The sequence below is a fragment of the Macaca thibetana genome, chromosome 2 (assembly GCF_024542745.1).
Source record: "Macaca thibetana thibetana isolate TM-01 chromosome 2, ASM2454274v1, whole genome shotgun sequence".
NCBI classification, from domain to species: domain Eukaryota; kingdom Metazoa; phylum Chordata; class Mammalia; order Primates; family Cercopithecidae; genus Macaca; species Macaca thibetana.
In genome coordinates this window covers 191,435,455-191,454,472 of record NC_065579.1, presented here as the reverse complement: position 1 = coordinate 191,454,472, position 19,018 = coordinate 191,435,455, and the positions used below count along the sequence as shown (strand labels likewise).

General features: G+C 32.6%; 1 protein-coding gene across 1 annotated transcript in view; it reads right to left on the bottom strand.

The window, feature by feature from the left end:
- Nucleotides 1–19,018, bottom strand: part of ROBO1 (roundabout guidance receptor 1) — a 1,153,604-nt gene that overhangs the window by 75,265 nt on the left and 1,059,321 nt on the right. Inside the window, exons 9-10 of the mRNA XM_050779013.1 lie at nucleotides 8,772–8,896; nucleotides 6,168–6,339 (exon numbers count right to left, since the gene is read on the bottom strand). Coding sequence (XP_050634970.1) covers nucleotides 6,168–6,339; nucleotides 8,772–8,896 — 297 coding nt within the window. The remainder of the gene's footprint in view (nucleotides 1–6,167; nucleotides 6,340–8,771; nucleotides 8,897–19,018) is intronic.

Genomic DNA, 19,018 nt, shown 5'->3' with positions numbered 1-19,018 from the left:
TCCCTATGATTACACGAAAAAAGTCTAAAATCTAAAACCTTTATCTGGCATGAAGTCCTTTTTAGGGGGAAACACAACTGTGTTGGAACTAGAATAAATCCTACACTGAAGAGGCGTTCCCATCCCCTGATTTAGGCAATTTATATGAAACTCTCCAGTGTTTTTTTTTTTTTTAATGACTTAAAAACTAAATTTCAGAAATTTTCTTTAATTAATCAACTTGAAAAATCTGGATGTTAATGAAAATTTTTAAAAGACACGAATATACAAAGAAAGATTCTAAGTTGCCTGGTTAAAGAAAACTGGTTGCCAGAGTAACTAAATTTTGGAGGCAATAATTTTCAAAGCTGGATCTGTCATGGTCGAAGTTTTATGCACCAAAGATTTCCACAAGCTGGAGTCACACTTTAATTTGTTCCTCATTTGCCATGCAATAAATATTAGTTTTGTGCATGCAAACTAAAGAAAAAGAAAAGAAAAGATAAACAGGAAAGCAATGGAGCGCATTTCCACTCTAATCTTTCAATTCTCTTCTATGTCTTGGTTACTAGGGTGAAGTTTGCAATACGAAGGGGTGAATTAGAAGGCTAGAGTTTGAAACTTAGCAGGAGTATTCTTTATAACTGATTATAATTAAGTCTAATAGAAGGATGGTTTAAATTTGATAGTCTTATCATATTTAGAAACAATCCAATATCTGGGAATATATTCTATGTTCTTTACCCTTACGGTTCTTTGATATTTGTATTTTATTTAGTGTCATCCACACCTCCCCATTCCATCCCAACCCAGTTATTGATGTCATTGTTTCCATATAATTTACAATACAATGCATACTTAACAAAAATAAAACAATAAAAGAAAAGGATCAGCTCTAGCATCTGCCATATGTCTTTGGGCAAGTTCCTTAAATTCTCTAAGCCTCAGTTTTGTATTGTTTTAAATCCACAAACTAAGCATAATAATACGTTTTTCTAAATATCTCAGGAAGGGCATTGTTATGCATATTTACATGGAACAGATAAGGGAGTGCTTGGCTAACTGCAAAAGGCTGACATATATATGTACTGTAGTATCGCTAGTGTCCTCTTTGGTAAAACAACAACAACAACAAACTATTATGCAAATCAGAGATGAAAGATCTGTCCAGGCACTGGGGCTCACGCCTGTAATCCAGCACTTTGGGTGGCCAAGGAACGTGGATTGCTTAAGCCTAGGAGTTCAAAACCAGTCTGGGTAACCTGGCAAAACCCCATCTCCACACACAGAAGAAATTAGCCAGCCATGGTGGCGTGCCCCTGTAGTCCCAGCAACTTGAGAGACTGAGGTGGGAGGATCACCCGAGCCCAGGAGGTTTAAACTGCAGTGGTGGGCTTTGATCAGGCCACTGCACTCCAGCCTGGGTGACAGAGTGAGACCCTGTCTCAAAAAAAAAAAAAAGAAGAGAAATATTTAGAGTACAGTAAAGCAATTTGATGTTTTCAGGTAGAGAAACTAAGGTTTTTGATGTCATGAAGTAGAATAAAATACTCGTAAAATGTTTACACTTACAGACACCAAAGAATGTACTGCATTTATGAGTCAAACCTTAATTTAGAATGAGACAAACCTCATATTCAGGTCTAGGATCTTCTACTAGAATTATCAGAATGAATTATCCAGAAGTAAAATAGGAAGTGTTTAAGAATCAGCAATGTTTAACAAAGGATTAAATGCAATGACTTTGGAGTCAGAAAATGTTAGTGCCACACAATGGAAATGTTCCATATCTACTCTCTCTAATATATTAGCCAATAGCTCCAAGTAGCTAGAGTAATTGGGGAACTGGATATGCAATTTTATTTCATTTTAAGTAATTTAAATTCAAATTTAAATAGCCCCATATGGTAAGTAGCTACCTTATCGGAGATGCAAACATGTTAGTTCTGCTACTTATCATTGTAATTTGGGTACATATCTTCACATTCACTGCCTCAGATTCCTCACTGGTAAAATATGGTTAGATCTGAAATTATTCATGTGTGAAAAGTTTCTAGTATAGTGCCTGGCCCTATGTAAGCTTATCCTATAACTTGTTATTAGTCACGGTAGCTCATTATTGTCAGTATAAAAATAATAGTGGTGGAGGCAGTGATGGTATAAGCAGTGTAACAGGTACAACAGGAGGTGCAAACCTGCTGCAATATTTATATATTATAAAATATATAAAATAAAATATATTAAGAATACATTTAAAATATATTATAAAATATATAAAATAAAGTATATTATATAATACATAAGTTATATATAATATATATATTTTACAGCAGGGTTATACAAGTTTATAAAAGTTTAGTTATCTTTTCCCCACATTTAATGAAAGACTTCAAAACCCCTCCAAAAGTAGTAATTTGTCACCTCAAAGTAATGATCATGAAGTCTATGTTAATATACATAAATATACTTATGAAATACTTTTAAGTGAAAAAGAAAATAATATACACACATTGATTAGTTCATGTACAAAAGTCACATTTATACGCCAATATACATCACAGATAAAGAACGTAATTTTCATCCATTTACAAAGTACAAATGTCATATCTTGGAAATGTATAAATTTGTCTATAAAATATTATTATTCCATTTTAGAAATCAGGGAACTGAAACTCTAGAAGTCCAAGTGACTTGTCCAAATCAAGTATTAACTGGCAAATCACTTTTCTAAATAAAATATAACACTCTATGCACTACGTATCTATGCATTTTGTGAGATGAACACAAATGACTTTAAATTTTATACATTATGTAGTAAGCATTAACTTTGTTTTCTTACGTTCTAATATTATAATAAAGAGAAGAAAGATGTTCAGTTAAATAGAAGACATGAATTTGTATGTTTCTGAGTCAAATGCTATTAGAGATAGACCACAGCTACAGTCAACACAACATTTTAAAGGCAGCTGCTACTTCCGTGCTTCATGTTTTATTCTGCCTTTGTCTTTGCTCTGTTTGCAAACAGTAAAGAAGGTCAAGAAGCTAAAGACAAATAGTATCCCCAAGTACTCTGCCTACTAGCCATCCTCTGGACTTGCTAATGTATAAATATTGCTATTTCCAGCACTGGCAATAATTCTAGTTTTACCCATGAAGAATGAGACCACAGTGTTAAGTTGTTTTCACAATATCAATAAGCTCCAAAATAAAGCAAACAAAACTTTAAAAACAGTGCAAAAACAGCAAACACAAAATCACCTTAAAACCCCCAGAGTTTGCAGGGTGAAACAGAACATTTACTGCTGAACTGGCTAGTAGGGATGAATCCCAAATTCACAGATATTTAGAGATTTTGTTTTTTATAGTTTAATAAAAGGTCTACGCATGATCTAGTCTCACAAATACAAGCAATTTGTGATAATGTCATGCCAGTCGGCACATAAAAACCTTTGCTTTAAATTACAAAAATTGGTGATATTTGAGACTTTAGCATAGCTTTCTAAAATCTTTTTAAATGTATACCTATATATAAGTCGCTTTACAAAGTTGCAATTATTAATGTATGTGCCATTCTATGTTCTAATGTCTCTATATATTGGTTATAGTAGTCATTATCAAATTCACTATATGGCTTTCACAATCATTATTTAATGGCTGTAATGTACTTAAGACATTATAAAAATATTTTATGTCATTCTAGCTTATTGGAGCCAGTACATGTATAATATGTATCATATACAGGGGTAAGAGTTTGAGCTTTTGAGAGAGACAATCCCAGTGTTGAATTCTCACTTAACCAGAAGCTAGTTGTTCTTCCTTTTTTCTTGGTTTCATCCACTCATTTAAAAAAAAAAATCTATTGAGCATTTGGCACATGAGAGATCTTGGCTGGATACTAGCAAGCACTGGACTAGAGAAACACAGGTCCTGCCTTCATGGAATTCAATGTCTTATGAAGAACACAGGAAAATAAACAGAACACAAAAAAAGTACAGGATGCAATCTACGTATATACTGCAGGGGCTGGAGGATGGAACCTGAATTGGAAGAGTTAGGGAATGCTTCTTGAAGGAAATGAAGTTTCACGTTGGTGGAAACAACGTGCAGAAGACTTAAGATGGAGAAGCACGGCAAGCACAATGATTAGGGCACGCGAGCAACACAGTATTCAGAACTGAGCCTGCAGTAAGGGCAGATCATGAATGGTAAAGCCATTAAGGAATATACACTTACCCTGAGAACACTAGAAAAGAAAATAATGAAACTGATGTTTTAACAAATTCCTCCAGAACTTCTTGAAATTCAAAGATATCTACAAAAGTCTTAGCCAACACTGTATCTGGTGGTAAAATATTAAATTATTTCCCCCTGATGTTAGGATCAAGAAAAATATATCCATTATTGCCAATTCTGCTCACGATATTGGAGGTCAGAGGCAATGTAGGACAAGTAAAAGAAATAAAAGGTATAAATATTGAAAGAAAGACGTAAAACTTTTTATGTGCAGCTGACACATTTTGTACATAAAAATTTCAAAATAATCTACCTACAAACTATTAAAAATGAGTGAATTTAGCAAAGTTGCTGGACACAAGGTTAATATAAAAAAGTCAATTGTACATTCAAGCACTTGCCTCATACAATTCAATAATAAAATTATATTATTATAATTTTATTCCTATATATTAAAGATAATATACATGATTTTTGATGTGACTGTGTACATATTTTTGATATGACGGCATGTGTATACATATATAAATATATATATTCATCAAAATCATGAAACACCTTAAAATATCTGCAAAGCCTTTACTCTTGAAACTCCAAAGCATTGCTGAGAGAAATTAAAGACCTAAATAATTGAGAGATATTTGTAGGATATATACTGATTCCCTGAATGGACTCAGATTAAGATGTTAATTCTTAAGTTATTCAACAATTTAAATAAAAACAAAATTAAATATTCAGATTTTTTGTTTGTTTAGGGAGTGGGTGTGTACATGTGATTTTCACAAGTTTATTTTAAAATTTGTAAGAAAATGTGGATGATCTTCAATAGCAAACCCAAAACAAGTAAAGAAAGGCAGAGACTTTTACTACCAGTTTTTAAGACTTAGTATAAAGCTACAATAATTAACAACATATGGGCCAGGCGTGGTGGCTCATACCTGTAATCCTAGCATTTTGGGTGGCATGAAATAGAATAAACAGACCAGAAATAGGCCTAGAAATCTATGCTTATTGGAATTGTGACAAGACGCCACTGCAATTCAGTGGAGGAAGGATAGTCTTTCCAGTAAGTTATGCCGAATTATCAGTTTTCATATGGGGGAAATGAAAAGAATTTTGACTTTGAACTCATACCATATACAAAAATTAACCAAGATAGATAAAAAATTTGCATCTCAAAGGTGTAAATAATAAAACTTCTAGAAGAAGACATAGAAGAACATTTTCATGGCCTCAAAGTAGGACAGAACAGTAAAAGCACTAATCATAAAAAAATTGGTTTTCAGCAAAATTAACTACTTAATCCCTAAAGCCATCATTAAGAGAATGACCAGGAAGAAATATTTCCTATATATATATAGAGAGAGAGAATAAAACATATTTATGTGTGTTTTTTTCTTCTTCTTTCATCTTCTTCTCAAATTATCACTACTGTCTATCTCACAGTTTGGAGATTTTGTTCAGCACTGTGTCTTTATAATAGGTTTGGCATTAATTGAGCGTGTTTAGGGGAGTTGACAGAATAAAATCACATTAAAGAAAACTTGTTCACTATTGTAAGTGTGAGCTATTAGATTTTGGACTTATGATCTAAAAATTCATCGTATCTCCTAAATTATAGAGGAAAGAGAAGAGATGGCAATTTACACTAAGATATTACAAAATATTTTTTTGTTTTCCAAAACATAGATATATTCCTATATGCAGCCATTTAGTATAAACTTCTCCTTAGATAATTGCTATGCTTTTATGAATCCGACTGAATGCTACGAATTTATCAAACATTTAGGTTAAAATAAGAATAATTTTGAATTTATTGTATCAACACTCTTTTAGGTTTTGCACTAAAATAGCCATAAAAAGGTATAAAGTTGGGAATAAATATATCTACGGGCACCCTCTGTGGATCCTAAGCCAAACTTGGACATCTTGAAATAAAATGTTGTACACGTTACCATCTGTAACTTCCAAATATGCCTTTGTGATGATGCTTCCAGCAACATTTAAAGTCTGGCAGATGTAATAACCAACATCAGATCGCTGGACATTAGTAATTGTGAGGTCACCAGTCTGGGAGACTGAAAACCGGCTGGATGACTGTGGTGGTTGATATGAGAAGAGCAGATTCTAAACCCAGAAATTGGGATGGAGGAAAATAAAAATAGGTTGTTAGGTTCCAGTATTTTGGCATTTATACATTTACATTTAAAAACATACATATAAAAGTATACATACACATATGCATATTTATCTCTATATATACATATGCAAAAATAAGCTAAATATGCTTCCATCACATGCCCACATATATACACATCCATGCACGTAAATATCTACATATGTACACATATACACATACAATGTTTAATAATCTAACCTCATATAGGATCATTTGAAAATTTAAGTAACTCTCAAGATTGATATATATGTTTCTATCTGTTTTTAAGCAATACTAGATATGTAAGAATATTAACTATCACTGTAGTAAAAAATGTTGACCTATTTAGCAAAATAAAGACAAAAGTCTTGCTTCACCTATATATGACTACTAGGATTATTAATCCTAAAACCTTTAATATATTCAAGAATTAATATGTAAACAAATTCTGACAAATTAAAATCAAGGATACGATACCACTTTGGCACCACAATAAGCATTTCTGTTAGCTATCCATTGTAAAAGCTCAGTAACCTATACCAAACTTTTAACACATATCTTGTTTTTCTTGTTAATTGGTGAGAAAATCCTGTTATGGATTTTCTAAAATTCCTATGTTGAATTTAATTAAAACATCATGCTTCTTAGAGTTAGGGTATATGTCACATAAAATAACAGATCATGTTACTGAATTTCGTGAAATAAAAAATAGTAACATTTTCCCTACCACAACAAAATTAATTCTTTTAAAAAGTTTTGGTGCCTTTTAATATACATTATTTTATAAAGGTTTAACAACTATTCCATGGATATATGTACAATGACAACATTTTAGGAAAAAGTGAGTTGGAATATTGAACAAAACCTAAATTATTTGGAAATTTGAACCAATGTTTAAGTAACTTAAATGAATCATCAAAATACTACTCCTTTAAGAAGACGTTCCAGTGGATTTACTATTACTGCTACAAAGATTTCCTTCTAAAATGCACTAAAATTCTTCCTGCCCTATTGAAATATTTCATTCTTTCTTGTCTATAATTTGATTTCAGCAAATTTAGTTCTTTGAGGCCAAATGGAATGTGTTAGAACCTACCAAGTTACTAGAATTCAAATAAGGGCCTATATACGATAATCAAATCAATATTTGGCTACCAAAGTGGAAGAAAAGGTGAACTTGATAGCATTCCCTACCAAATATTAAATGCAGTCAGTAAATGACCTGTTTTTTATAAGAACACATTAGAAGCAAGACCATGAAACAAACACCCATGATTGATTTAAGCAAAATAAAAAAAGGTCAGGAATAAGTGTTAAAAATGAATGAGAATTGTTTATTTACACATATCAGAAGCAAGTAGAGGGAAACGTTCTGCTTTGTATATTTATTTTCTGAGACAGTGTCTTGCTCTTTCACCCAGGCTGGAGTGCAGTGATGCAATCACAGCTCACTGCAGCCTCTACCTCAGGGACTCCAGTGATCCTCCGGCCCCAGCCTCCGGAGGAGCTGGGACTAGAAACACTCACCACCATGCCCCACTAGCTGTTTATTTTTAATGTTTTGTAGAGATGAGGGCTCACTATATTGCCTAGGCTAGTCTCAAACTCCTGAGGTCAAGTGATCCTCCTGCCTGAGCCTCCCAAAGTGCTGAGATTACAAGCATGAGTCACTGTGCCCAGTCACGTTTTTGTTTTACTGAAGAAGGCTAATCATTAAGAGATGAGACAAAAAGATATTTTAAACTCTTCTAAGATTTCCTGTTTATTAAACTGAAGTCCAATAATGAACTTAAGAGTTTAAAAGAGTATAAATTTCTGTATTTCAGTTTCCATACATATACAAAATTGAAGTTCATAAAAGAGAGTTAGATTTTATAGCAAATGTTGACTGCATGTGATAGTTTTCAACACATTTGAATTTAACAAATTATATTTAACACACCATCTCTGTTAAAGATAATTTCATATAGGTTAATGATTCAGAAGGCAGTTCAGACTCCTGAAGCTTTCAGAGAAATCACTGAATAATTATCATCTGTTTTAAATGTACATAAATCTTTTTTAATATATAATTCTACATACCTGAATAATACAAATAATAATTAATTGGATAATATTGAGAAAAAAGTGTTTTTCTTTTTAATGTGGCTGAGCTACAAATAAAGGTAAACTTTATATACTACCTTGTGTACCAAAACTAGGTAGAGAAATTGCTTTCAGAATTCAAGCAGTAAAGAAAATTTTGTCTTCCTTCTCATTGCTAAAATTTTCTGGGCACTCAAGAGATTTCCCAGTTTTCTTAACGTGACAGCTGCATGACTAAGTAATATGTTGGTTTCTCTTCTCATACATCCTGGCAACCATCTTTGCTGATTTAAAAAAAATTAGGAAAAGGTTGTACCTGGCTCCCCTCTCTCCTCCAAAAAATAGCTGGTTGAGGATTTCCAGTTGCTTCACACTGAAAAGTTACAGTCCGTCCCAAGGCAACAACCTGGTCACGGGGTTTCACGACAAAATGTGGAGGTTCTAAAGGAGATGAAACAAATTACACTGAATTAAAAGCACGTAGTTATTGTCCTAATTGAGACAATCACTTATATTCTAAGTGCTGCTGTTATTTTATACAGCATGTTATGTAAAACAGTAATGATATACCAATTCTTGTCCTTAATTTGAAACTAAAATGTTAGGTTCATGGTTAGAGAATGAAACCGAGTTGTTATATGAAGTTTTTTATTACCTGACCTTCTAAGATTAACCCACATATTGAAAAGAATTCTAAAGCTACAATTTGACCCTCTACATTCTAAGTATACCTGAATTTTTTATGAATAAATATTATCTTTTCTCCTTTAGATCTGCTTAAAGGTGAATGAGTTTTAATCATACACACAAGGATCTCCTGATGCAGGAAGGTCTTAAAATTACTTTAACTCAAAATCTCCTGAAATGCTACCATGCAAATTAAAACCATTTAAAATCTTCAGTCCAATTATTTGAATAGAAATGAATTTAAAGCAAGAGTGGAGTGCAATGCCTCTTTCATTTACATAGGCAAGGGCATGTTCAAACAGAATATATATGGAAATGAGGGCAAATTTGAAACATCTGCTCATCCTGACATTATAAATACTGCCGGCTTTGTCCAAACTGTTTGATTTAGACCGATTTAAACGGCTACTTCATCCAGCAGTAAATAGTGTCAGAAAATTGTGTCAATTGCATGGAATACGATGGTAGTTGAAAACGTTAGGTGTGCTGATGGAGTCACTTCTGGGAAAAGAAAAGGTATTTGCTTTTGGGCTGAGCTTTGGGCTTGGAAAAATGTGCACAGAATGTAAATCTTTTTACCTACTGTTTACACTTTTCAAATCCATTTCTTATCAGCTGTCTGAAACACCTAATTATTCTCCTCTCTTGTCTCAGTTTCAATTGAAGTGAACAAATGCTTCAAGCGACATTTAATAGTTTCTACAGGACAGGGTTTGTCTACTCTACTTTTTAAGACTTTTACACTATTTCTAACCTTCTCTTTAAAAGTATGTTGAATTACTTAAATCAATCACTTAGGGAAACTCCTTAATGTGAATATGAATGAAATTATATTCAGATTCTGTTCACAAATGTCATCAGTCTGCTCACAAGAATATAATTTCTTTGCTAATGAAGGTCAGTATTGAAAAAGATACTTTTCTGTGACTTACAATTTCTTGATCAGTTGCATTTAATATACAGATATATGTAAAATATATTTTAATATATATAAAATATATAAAGTTATAGATTTTATAAATTTATAAATTTTAATAAAATAGCTGAAATGTCCCTAAATCTGGGTATTTGAATTTACAGGTCATAAAGAAATGTTAAAAGCTACTTAATATGCATATCAAAAACATGTATATATTTCAAATATAAAGCCTCTTTAAAAAAAAAGTACATGTAGAACGACTTGATGATTGCATGGTGGCAAAATTGAAGAAAGTAATTAGAACTTCTAGCTCCTAGATTAGTGTTCCTTTTTCTCTACTCTTTTTTTTTTAATTGAGGTTGAGTAGAAATTATAACATTTGACTAGAAAATTATAGGAGACCTGAAAAATCAGGTCAAAGGCTTTCAAACATCCTCTAACTTATGGGGAAGAAAATACAAAGTTAGGAAATATAGTTTAAGTTCAATTTGGTAACACTGAAGTTCTAGCTTATAATTTTTTTAAAACTGTGATTGTAATTGAATGGCTTACTCATGAATTTAGCAAACACTATCATTACCCAGGTATAATAATAGGCAAGTGCATCACTGCTCGGGGATTTTCCTCCAGTACAAATCCATACAGGAGCATTCTATTCCTTAATCAAGGGCTGGAGTAATTGATGTCAAAATCAGACCAAGACATTGAAAGGACTGACTGGATAATAAACTAAATTCAGACTGGAGTTTGGTTTGCTTCAGTGAAAGAAATCCAAGTGATTAATTAGATGAGGGGGAGAATATGACTTTTCAATATGCAGGGAATTTGAGTAGGAAAATATAAATGTTCAAACCACTTAGTTAAGTAAAAAACTTCGGGTGGTCTCTTTCTTAAATCTCAGAAGCATGTTTAAGAATGTGTGCCAGAATCTGTGTTTCTTTTATAAAATGCCAGTTCTCCTCAGACCTCAAAGACTTACTCGAGAACAAGGAATACAAACCCTTATGCTAACTACACTCATCCTGAAGCAATCCTTCCATACAGGATATTTGCCTGGAAACAAATTTACTGTATTTTGTAGGCATATTCTGAAGCCAACATCAACAGTGACATCAGCCACAAGATATGTCTTAGAAACATAACTTTTAAAAACCCTCTTCTACATGTGTTTTTAAATATCAGTTGTAGTAGATGTATCTCTAAGAAAAAAAATTTAATGGCCTAAATATGTTTCTATCTATCAATCTGTCATTGTTATCTATCTATTTAGATTGAGAAGGCCATTCACTAAAGGTGCCCACTTAATGTTTATGATGAAAGTTTGTAATGTTTTTTGAAAGCTACAATTTTAATTTAAATTTGCCGTAATCAAAAATATGTAATCATGTTACCAAGATCATTTATGTTCAGAGATGAAAATTTGGAAAATTCGACAAAAGGGAAGAAAAGAAAACCTACCCATACTTCTGCCACAGAAATTGGGTCATACTATTAAAAAATCATTTTAAGGACTGTTTAATAAACAATAAGCAAATTACCTTTAATTACGGAACCAATCTCAGTTGTTTTAAATTTAGATTATATCTAATTTTCAGTGTTAAAAAATAATGGTAATGTTAACATCCTTCTGACAAGTATAATCAAAATTATTTGCTAGCTGTAGAGTTACAAGGTCTGAAAATATGCAAAGATCCAGGATGTATTAACAAGTATAGCTAAACCATGCTCAGGAATGTTTTTAATCAGCTGATACTTTCACTAACAGCCTACAAATAGCGTTTTTTCCCAACCTCACAAACATCGAGCATTAACATCTTTGCCAAACAAACAACAGATTCTCCTCTTAATTAACAATTTTCGATTCGAAATGTTAAAACATTTTTCTTCACACTATCTAGTCATTGATATCTGATTTGTTGTGGATATTGTGCTCATGAACTCAGATTTTCTTTCTGATTTCTAAGAACTGTTGATAGGCCACAATTTTAGTCATTTCTCCTATATGTTGCAAATATATTTTCCCATTTTATTAATAGTCTTTCTAGTCTATTTAGGTATTTTTGTTATTGTATCAATAATACAGATTATATAATATATAATAAATTATATATTCAACTTAATTATCATCCTGTGCTTTTATATCTTCATTATTTTATGTTTATATCTCATCCTTTACATGTATTTTTGTAAGGTATCACATAGAAATCAATTTTTTCAAATCCAGATATTACATTATTATTGAACAATCCATCCTATTTGTATTACTATGAAAAGTCACTTTTATAATATTATTGGAATTTTTTGTTTTTTTCTTTTTCTGAGGCAGGGTCTCACTCTGTTGCCCAGGCTGGAGTGCAGTGGTGCCATCTAGGTTCACTGCAACCTCTGCCTCCCAGATCAAGCGATTCTCCTGCCTCAGCCTCCCGAGTAGCTGGGATTACAGGCGTGCACCGCCATGCCTAATTTTTGTATTTTTTTGGTAGAGACGGGGTTTTGCAACGTTAGACATGTTGCTCTTGAACTCTTGGCCTCAAATGATTCAACCACCTCAGCCTTCCAAAGTGCTGGGATTACAGGTGTGAGCCACCATGCCAGACCTATTGTAACTTTTTAACTTAAAAACAGTGAGAGAGAGTCTTTAGGGTCAAAGTTATTCTCTGGCATACTCTTTTGCATATTCATGTAAAATTATCTAAAAATTGCTTTCTAGTGACCTTATGATTGGACCTTCCTCCAAGGTAAGCACTTAGAAGAAATGTTTATTAAAGTACATTTTGATAAACTTTGGACGCATCTTGGGATTATTTCCTACACAAAATGAAATGAATCTGACATAAAGAAATGAAAAGGAGTGCAAACAGTCCTAAGTGCAAGGCTGTTACTCACCAACAGGACTTTTAATGATTGTTATAGAGCAATAGTTATAAAATCTCAGACAGACATATGTGAATTCACAAATATATTTTGAACCAAAAGAACCTAAATCATTCTCTGCATGTATTTTTGTTTAATCTTATGATCTATAAATTGGAACAGTACTTAACCAAGATACAATCCTATCACTTATTTCGGGAGAGAAGAAATAAAAGGATACAGATCACACAACATTTAATTTAATAAGATATAAAGTTAGCAACCCCATTACCTTCACTCTTTGTCACAGTTACCCATACTTCCTGCAGACTTTACTCTGTGCAGTCTGTCTTTGTGGCCAATGACAAGTGAAACATGGAGGCTGATTGGTTGAAGGACATGGAAGGGTATGGATGGAAAGGGGAAGAGAAGTTCCAGTCACAGTGACACGGTGATTAGAAGATGGCCAATAAAATGTCAACTTACCAGACCCAACTAAAACAAAACAAAAAAAGAAAACATGGAATAAATAAAAATAAGGAAACATAAAATGAAACAGAAAAGTAATAAGATTTGACTTAACAATGATTCTTCTCTTAAGATAAAGAACATGTTAATATTTGAATATATGGCTCACACTGTCCATGAATGAGTATTTGTTAGCATTTTAGGTATAATCATGAATAATTTAAGAAAAATAGAAATGAAGCTTAAATTATCTACTATGATTAAATGGCAGAGCTACAATGGATGAGAGCTATAAAATTATAAAACATTTTAAAATAACTTTACATGTTGCTACCAGATGACAGGTTAGAGAACTAATATGTAATGGGTTTAAAAACATTATAAATCTTAGGTGCTAAAAACTACACAGAAACCAAAAATTGAGCATTTTAGAAAAAAGAACGTTAAGTCCCACAACTCATCATCAGTTCAATTTTTAAAAGGTGTATACTGCCAACGATATTCTATGAAACTGAAATCCATGCTTCTCATACTCAAATAAGCATGAGTCACCCTGAGAGCTGGTTAAGATACAGATTATGATTCTACAGGTTAGGGGTGTTACCGGAGATTTTGCATTTCTAACAAGCATCCAAGTTTTGCTGGCCCATGACCATAAATTGAATAGCAAGCCTTTAAAAAGGTGCTGCATTTAAATTCTTGCATATTTTTTAATTGAGATAGTGCATAGAAAAAAGTGAATAAATTATGAGAACTAAGAAAACTTTATAATCTTATCTATAAATCATAATTACATTTTCTGTTTTTAATGTTGAAACATTAGGCATCTTATTAGAGACAGCTCAAATAATATATATTTAAAAAATGGAAATGGTTATTTTGTTTCTATTTTATAAGCAAATATAATTACTGTCATGTCAAATGCAGAACTTTTTCATAATAGTCCCAGTAGAAATCTACAATATATTTTACTCAAATAAATAACTTTCATAGCTTTCGGCAAATCAAAATTAATTAGACCTGATACATATTCCTATAGTTTAAATAAATGCTAAAGAATGTTGTTGTTAAGTGGTACAGTTATAAAACAAAGATAAAATTTCTCTTGCATACTTTTGTACCATACACAAAATTTAAAGTCAATTTAGAAACGTTTTTAATTCACACATTCCCTTCAACAGGAGTAAAATAATGTCTTTATTTTTCATTACAGAGAAAAAAAAACTAAGCATAATTTTTCACTCACTCAAGTTAGAAAAGTTAAAAAGAAATTTTCTCATTTACACAGGCTTAATGTTTATTATAGCATCTCCACTTATGCCACCCAGACTCAAAAACACAGAATGGATAGAATGTGGTTACATTTCTTGACACCTTTTAGATGATGTGTTTTAAATGACAGTAAGAAATATTGAGGCACTACAAAAGAGAGGACCTGACAAACTGTAACAACAGAATTTTGCTTTGAGATAACAAAAAGTTACAGGATTATCTTTTGGATTAATCTGTGAAAATAAATTTGATCCCATTAGACTGAAGCAGTTAAAATAAATCCTTAAAGTCAGAAAAGTAGAGAAATGACTCCTAAATGTTTTCATGTATTTTCAGTAATTTAAAATTCCTAAAACATTTCAAAAATGTATATTAAAAACAACAAAAAAAATTATTGGAAATCACCTAATTTAAAAATTTTAAAGCACCTTTTTCTTGCTTATAGTTTTTACTAGCAGTCAACCCACAGGAGTGGAATCCTTTTATTAATTAAAATCCAATGGGTTTAAGAACTTTAGACTAATGTATTTGCATATCACATCAATGACAGATAATAATTGAAAAATATTTTAGGCCGGGTGTGGTGGCTCACGCCTGTAATCCCAGCACTTTGGGAGGCCGAGGCAGGCGCATCACGAGGTCAGGAAATTGAGACCATCTTGGCTAACACAGTGAAACCCCATCTCTACTAAAATTACAAAAAATTAGTTGGGCATGGTAACACACACCTGTAGTCCCAGCTACTTGGGAGGCTGAGGCAGGGGAATTGCTTGAACCCGGGAGGCGGAGGTTGCAGTGAGCCAAGATTGCACCACTGCACTCCAGCCTGGGGGACAGAGCAAGACTCTGTCTAAAAAAAAAAAAAAAAAAAAAAAAAAGAAAAGAAAAAAAGAAAAACATTTTATAGCCTATTAAGGATCTTAAAAGTTATCTAATAACATAATGTAATATAGAAGCTTCTAAAACATCAGAGGTTTTGGAGAGGAGTCTATCTTGAATGGTCATTTAAGTTTTTAACAACTCTGATTATCAAGAAATGAATCCTCTTATCTAAAGGAAAGGCTGTCTGTTCAGAATTTAACCCCCCTTTCATTTGTTCTACTTTCAGTAAGCAAATAGAAGTCATTAATATGGACTATATAAAATCCTTTCACTCACTTGAAAAAAATTACCATCCCTAACTTTCTCTGCTAAAGAATAAATTATAGGAATTTATTTAAGTTTTCCCCATATTTCTCCTTTCTCTACATTTCTCCAAAGGTCAGGTAAAAGCATTTCCTTTCCATACACAGAATATGGTCCTTTCTATGAAACAGGCAGATTTTAATTATTGTCCTATTGGACATGGCACAAAGAATCAGGAAAAAAAAAAAAAAAAAGGCAGAGTAACTTGGAACCTGTTCATTCATTATCTTCTAACATTCGACATTTATGGGAGGCTGCACTCCAACCCTTCTCATAGCCTTTCTCAACTTCATTCCTTTCTGCTTTTAAGGTTGCAGCACCTGTATCCCAAGTCGGAAAAGCCTGTCCGTTTCTGTCTCTAATAAAACTATAAAATGTGAGCACTGGAAGTGACCTTAGAACTTATCAGTCCAAACTTATTTTGCATGAGAAAACAGAAAACCTAAATTGTTAAAGAACTTTCTCAAGGTCACGGCGGTTCACCATAGACTGGCTCCTAGGCCTCCTGACAATATCCAAGTCTCTGTACAAATTTTCCTACTGGTCAATCAGTTAGTGCTGAAGAATACGCAATAGGATACAAAATACATTTGATTTTAGAAGAATATGCAATAGGATACAAAATACATTTGATTTTACATTTAAACTGCCACAAATAGTCGTTTAATTATTGTCCTATATTACTACCAAAATCATTACTACATGCATATATATAAACTGGTTTTAAAGAATTCTTCATGATGGTAAAAATATTTTAAGAATATTCAGCTAGAGTTTTAAAAAGACCTGGAAACTAACAGGTAATAACAGACTTAATGCCGCTTGAAAAATTTATTTTTGCAATTAAAAAGTACTGCAATCATTTTTAAGGGTAAATCAATTTTAATTATTTCATCACTTGAAATCTTTATATGTTGAACAAAATACCCATCTTTTTTGAAACATCAAAACAGTATATTTTGACAAGAATCCCCTCTTTGTCTCTCTCTGTCACACACACACACACACACACACACACACACACACACACACACACACACACACACACACACACACACACACAGCCACTACCATTTAGAATAAAATACTTTCTTCCTTTATGAATGTGATATCATAGTGTTCTAAATTATTTATTTGTTTTGAAATCTTTTGTATACTAAGAATATACATTGCTCAGACAGTAATCTTTAGGTATAAATAAGATAAGAAGAGAGAAAGGAAGTCAAAGAAAGGAAGGAAGGAAATAAAGGAAAGAGGGAGGGAGGGAGGCAGGGAGGGAGGGAGAGAAGGAGGAAGAATATTCCTCTTTTATCTTCTATCTGCTTGTCACATTCAGGAGACATGTGTATGGGTCAGAAAGATGATAAATGTTTGGAAAAACATTATACAGAGTTTGGAGGAAAAGACCTTTTTCATCCAAAGAAAATAAGTTAGTTGAATAGATACTTAAGAAGTCTTCAGATTATGTCTAATAAGTATGGGGACCAGCCAATTTTTATAACTACCAAGGCCAGAAGAAAAGATGATAATGGGCCTAAATAATAGCATGAACAATGTAAAGAAAGTCTAGAAACGAAGCAGTTAACAGAAAAGGTCACTGAACCATGAATTGGTTGCCAACTATGATGTCTCTAGAGGTCTTTTAAAATAGGATTTATTTCCATTAGGCCACAACAGTTTAGATATAACCATGTCTGGCAGAGGGACAGAGAAATTGAATCTTAAAGTGCTTTCTGTGCTATGATTTTAATTGTATGGACATTCAGAAACATTTAATTTTAAAAAAATATAATGACAGAAGATTGCTACAGTATTTAGGTCTAAAATAACTTAAGTATTACAAACTCCTAGATTGACTCTATAGAATATGTTATTGTAAAGTGAATGTATCTACAATAGGACCAATCCTCTTAGTAAATATCAGAGAACAGCTGCTTTTTTTAATGGGCTAAAAATGAAATCATCTCAACTATGGAATTCTTCTGCTAATTCATAGATATAAGTTTTCACTGCTAGTAGCTAAATTCTAATGAATCCTTAAATTGAGGTGATTTTTCCCCCATTCTCATCTATAGTACTTTTTGAATGCAGAGCTCAGTTAACACATCTGATGCACTAGAATTGTAAACACCACATTCCAGAGAATATGAATGGAGTAAGGTAGTGAGTTAAATAAAAACTTTTGGAAGAAACACATTTCTATTCAAATACAAGAGCCCAATTCTCAAGTAGTAAAGCTATCTATATTTGAATTGACAAAATCCAGTCACTGGTATGTTGGAAAAATTATATACATAGATACTCATGAATGACAATATCTCTAACAATTAAAAACTCTCAGGATATTTTAATACTAGGTATGATTTCTTTTTGGGGAAAAGATTGAGTTTAACTTAAAAGCCTGTCATTATGTCTTTCAACTTTTGAGACACAAAAATAAAGAGATAAAGGAGGCCATTTTTAGAATATATTTAATGGATACATAAAATACTATGAACTTTTCACCTCCACTTAAATATCTCTCATTATTCTGTAGAACAATGGTTCCGGAGACAATTTTTGCTGTCACAACTGATGTGGGAAGACGGTGAAGGCAGAGAGCTACTAGCATTTAGTGGACAGAGGCCAATGATACCGATAAACATCCTACAAGGCCCAAGACAACCTCCCAAAACAAAGAATGATGTAGCACAAAATGTCAGCAGTGCCAGGATTCAGAAGCTCAGCTGCAGATGAGCTATTCAACTTAAAGCTTGTCAGAACACTAACATATATTTATTTCACCCCATATATACAAAGTACCTTGCACAACGCCTGACATATCACAGGTACTCAGAAAAGGTTAGTACTCTTTCTCTTATTCTTCCCTTCTAAAAATATTGTTACTTTCCCCAAAAGCAGTTAATACACGTTGGTAGTTACTTGTCTACTAAGGAATCCACAATTCAAATGCAACCACACAGCAATCTATGACAATGTGCACATCACCCAACACATATCTTAGGACTATAATTTTGACGGTAATATTCCCTAGGTCCACTTAGAAAGCTAGAAACCTACATCTTTCCTGTCTTTCCTCCTGGAAATACACAGTCAACCACCAAATTCCATAGTGTTTATCCCGTAACCATTTATCCAATCCATCTACCTCCTTCTATCTTTATTGCCACCATTCTGGC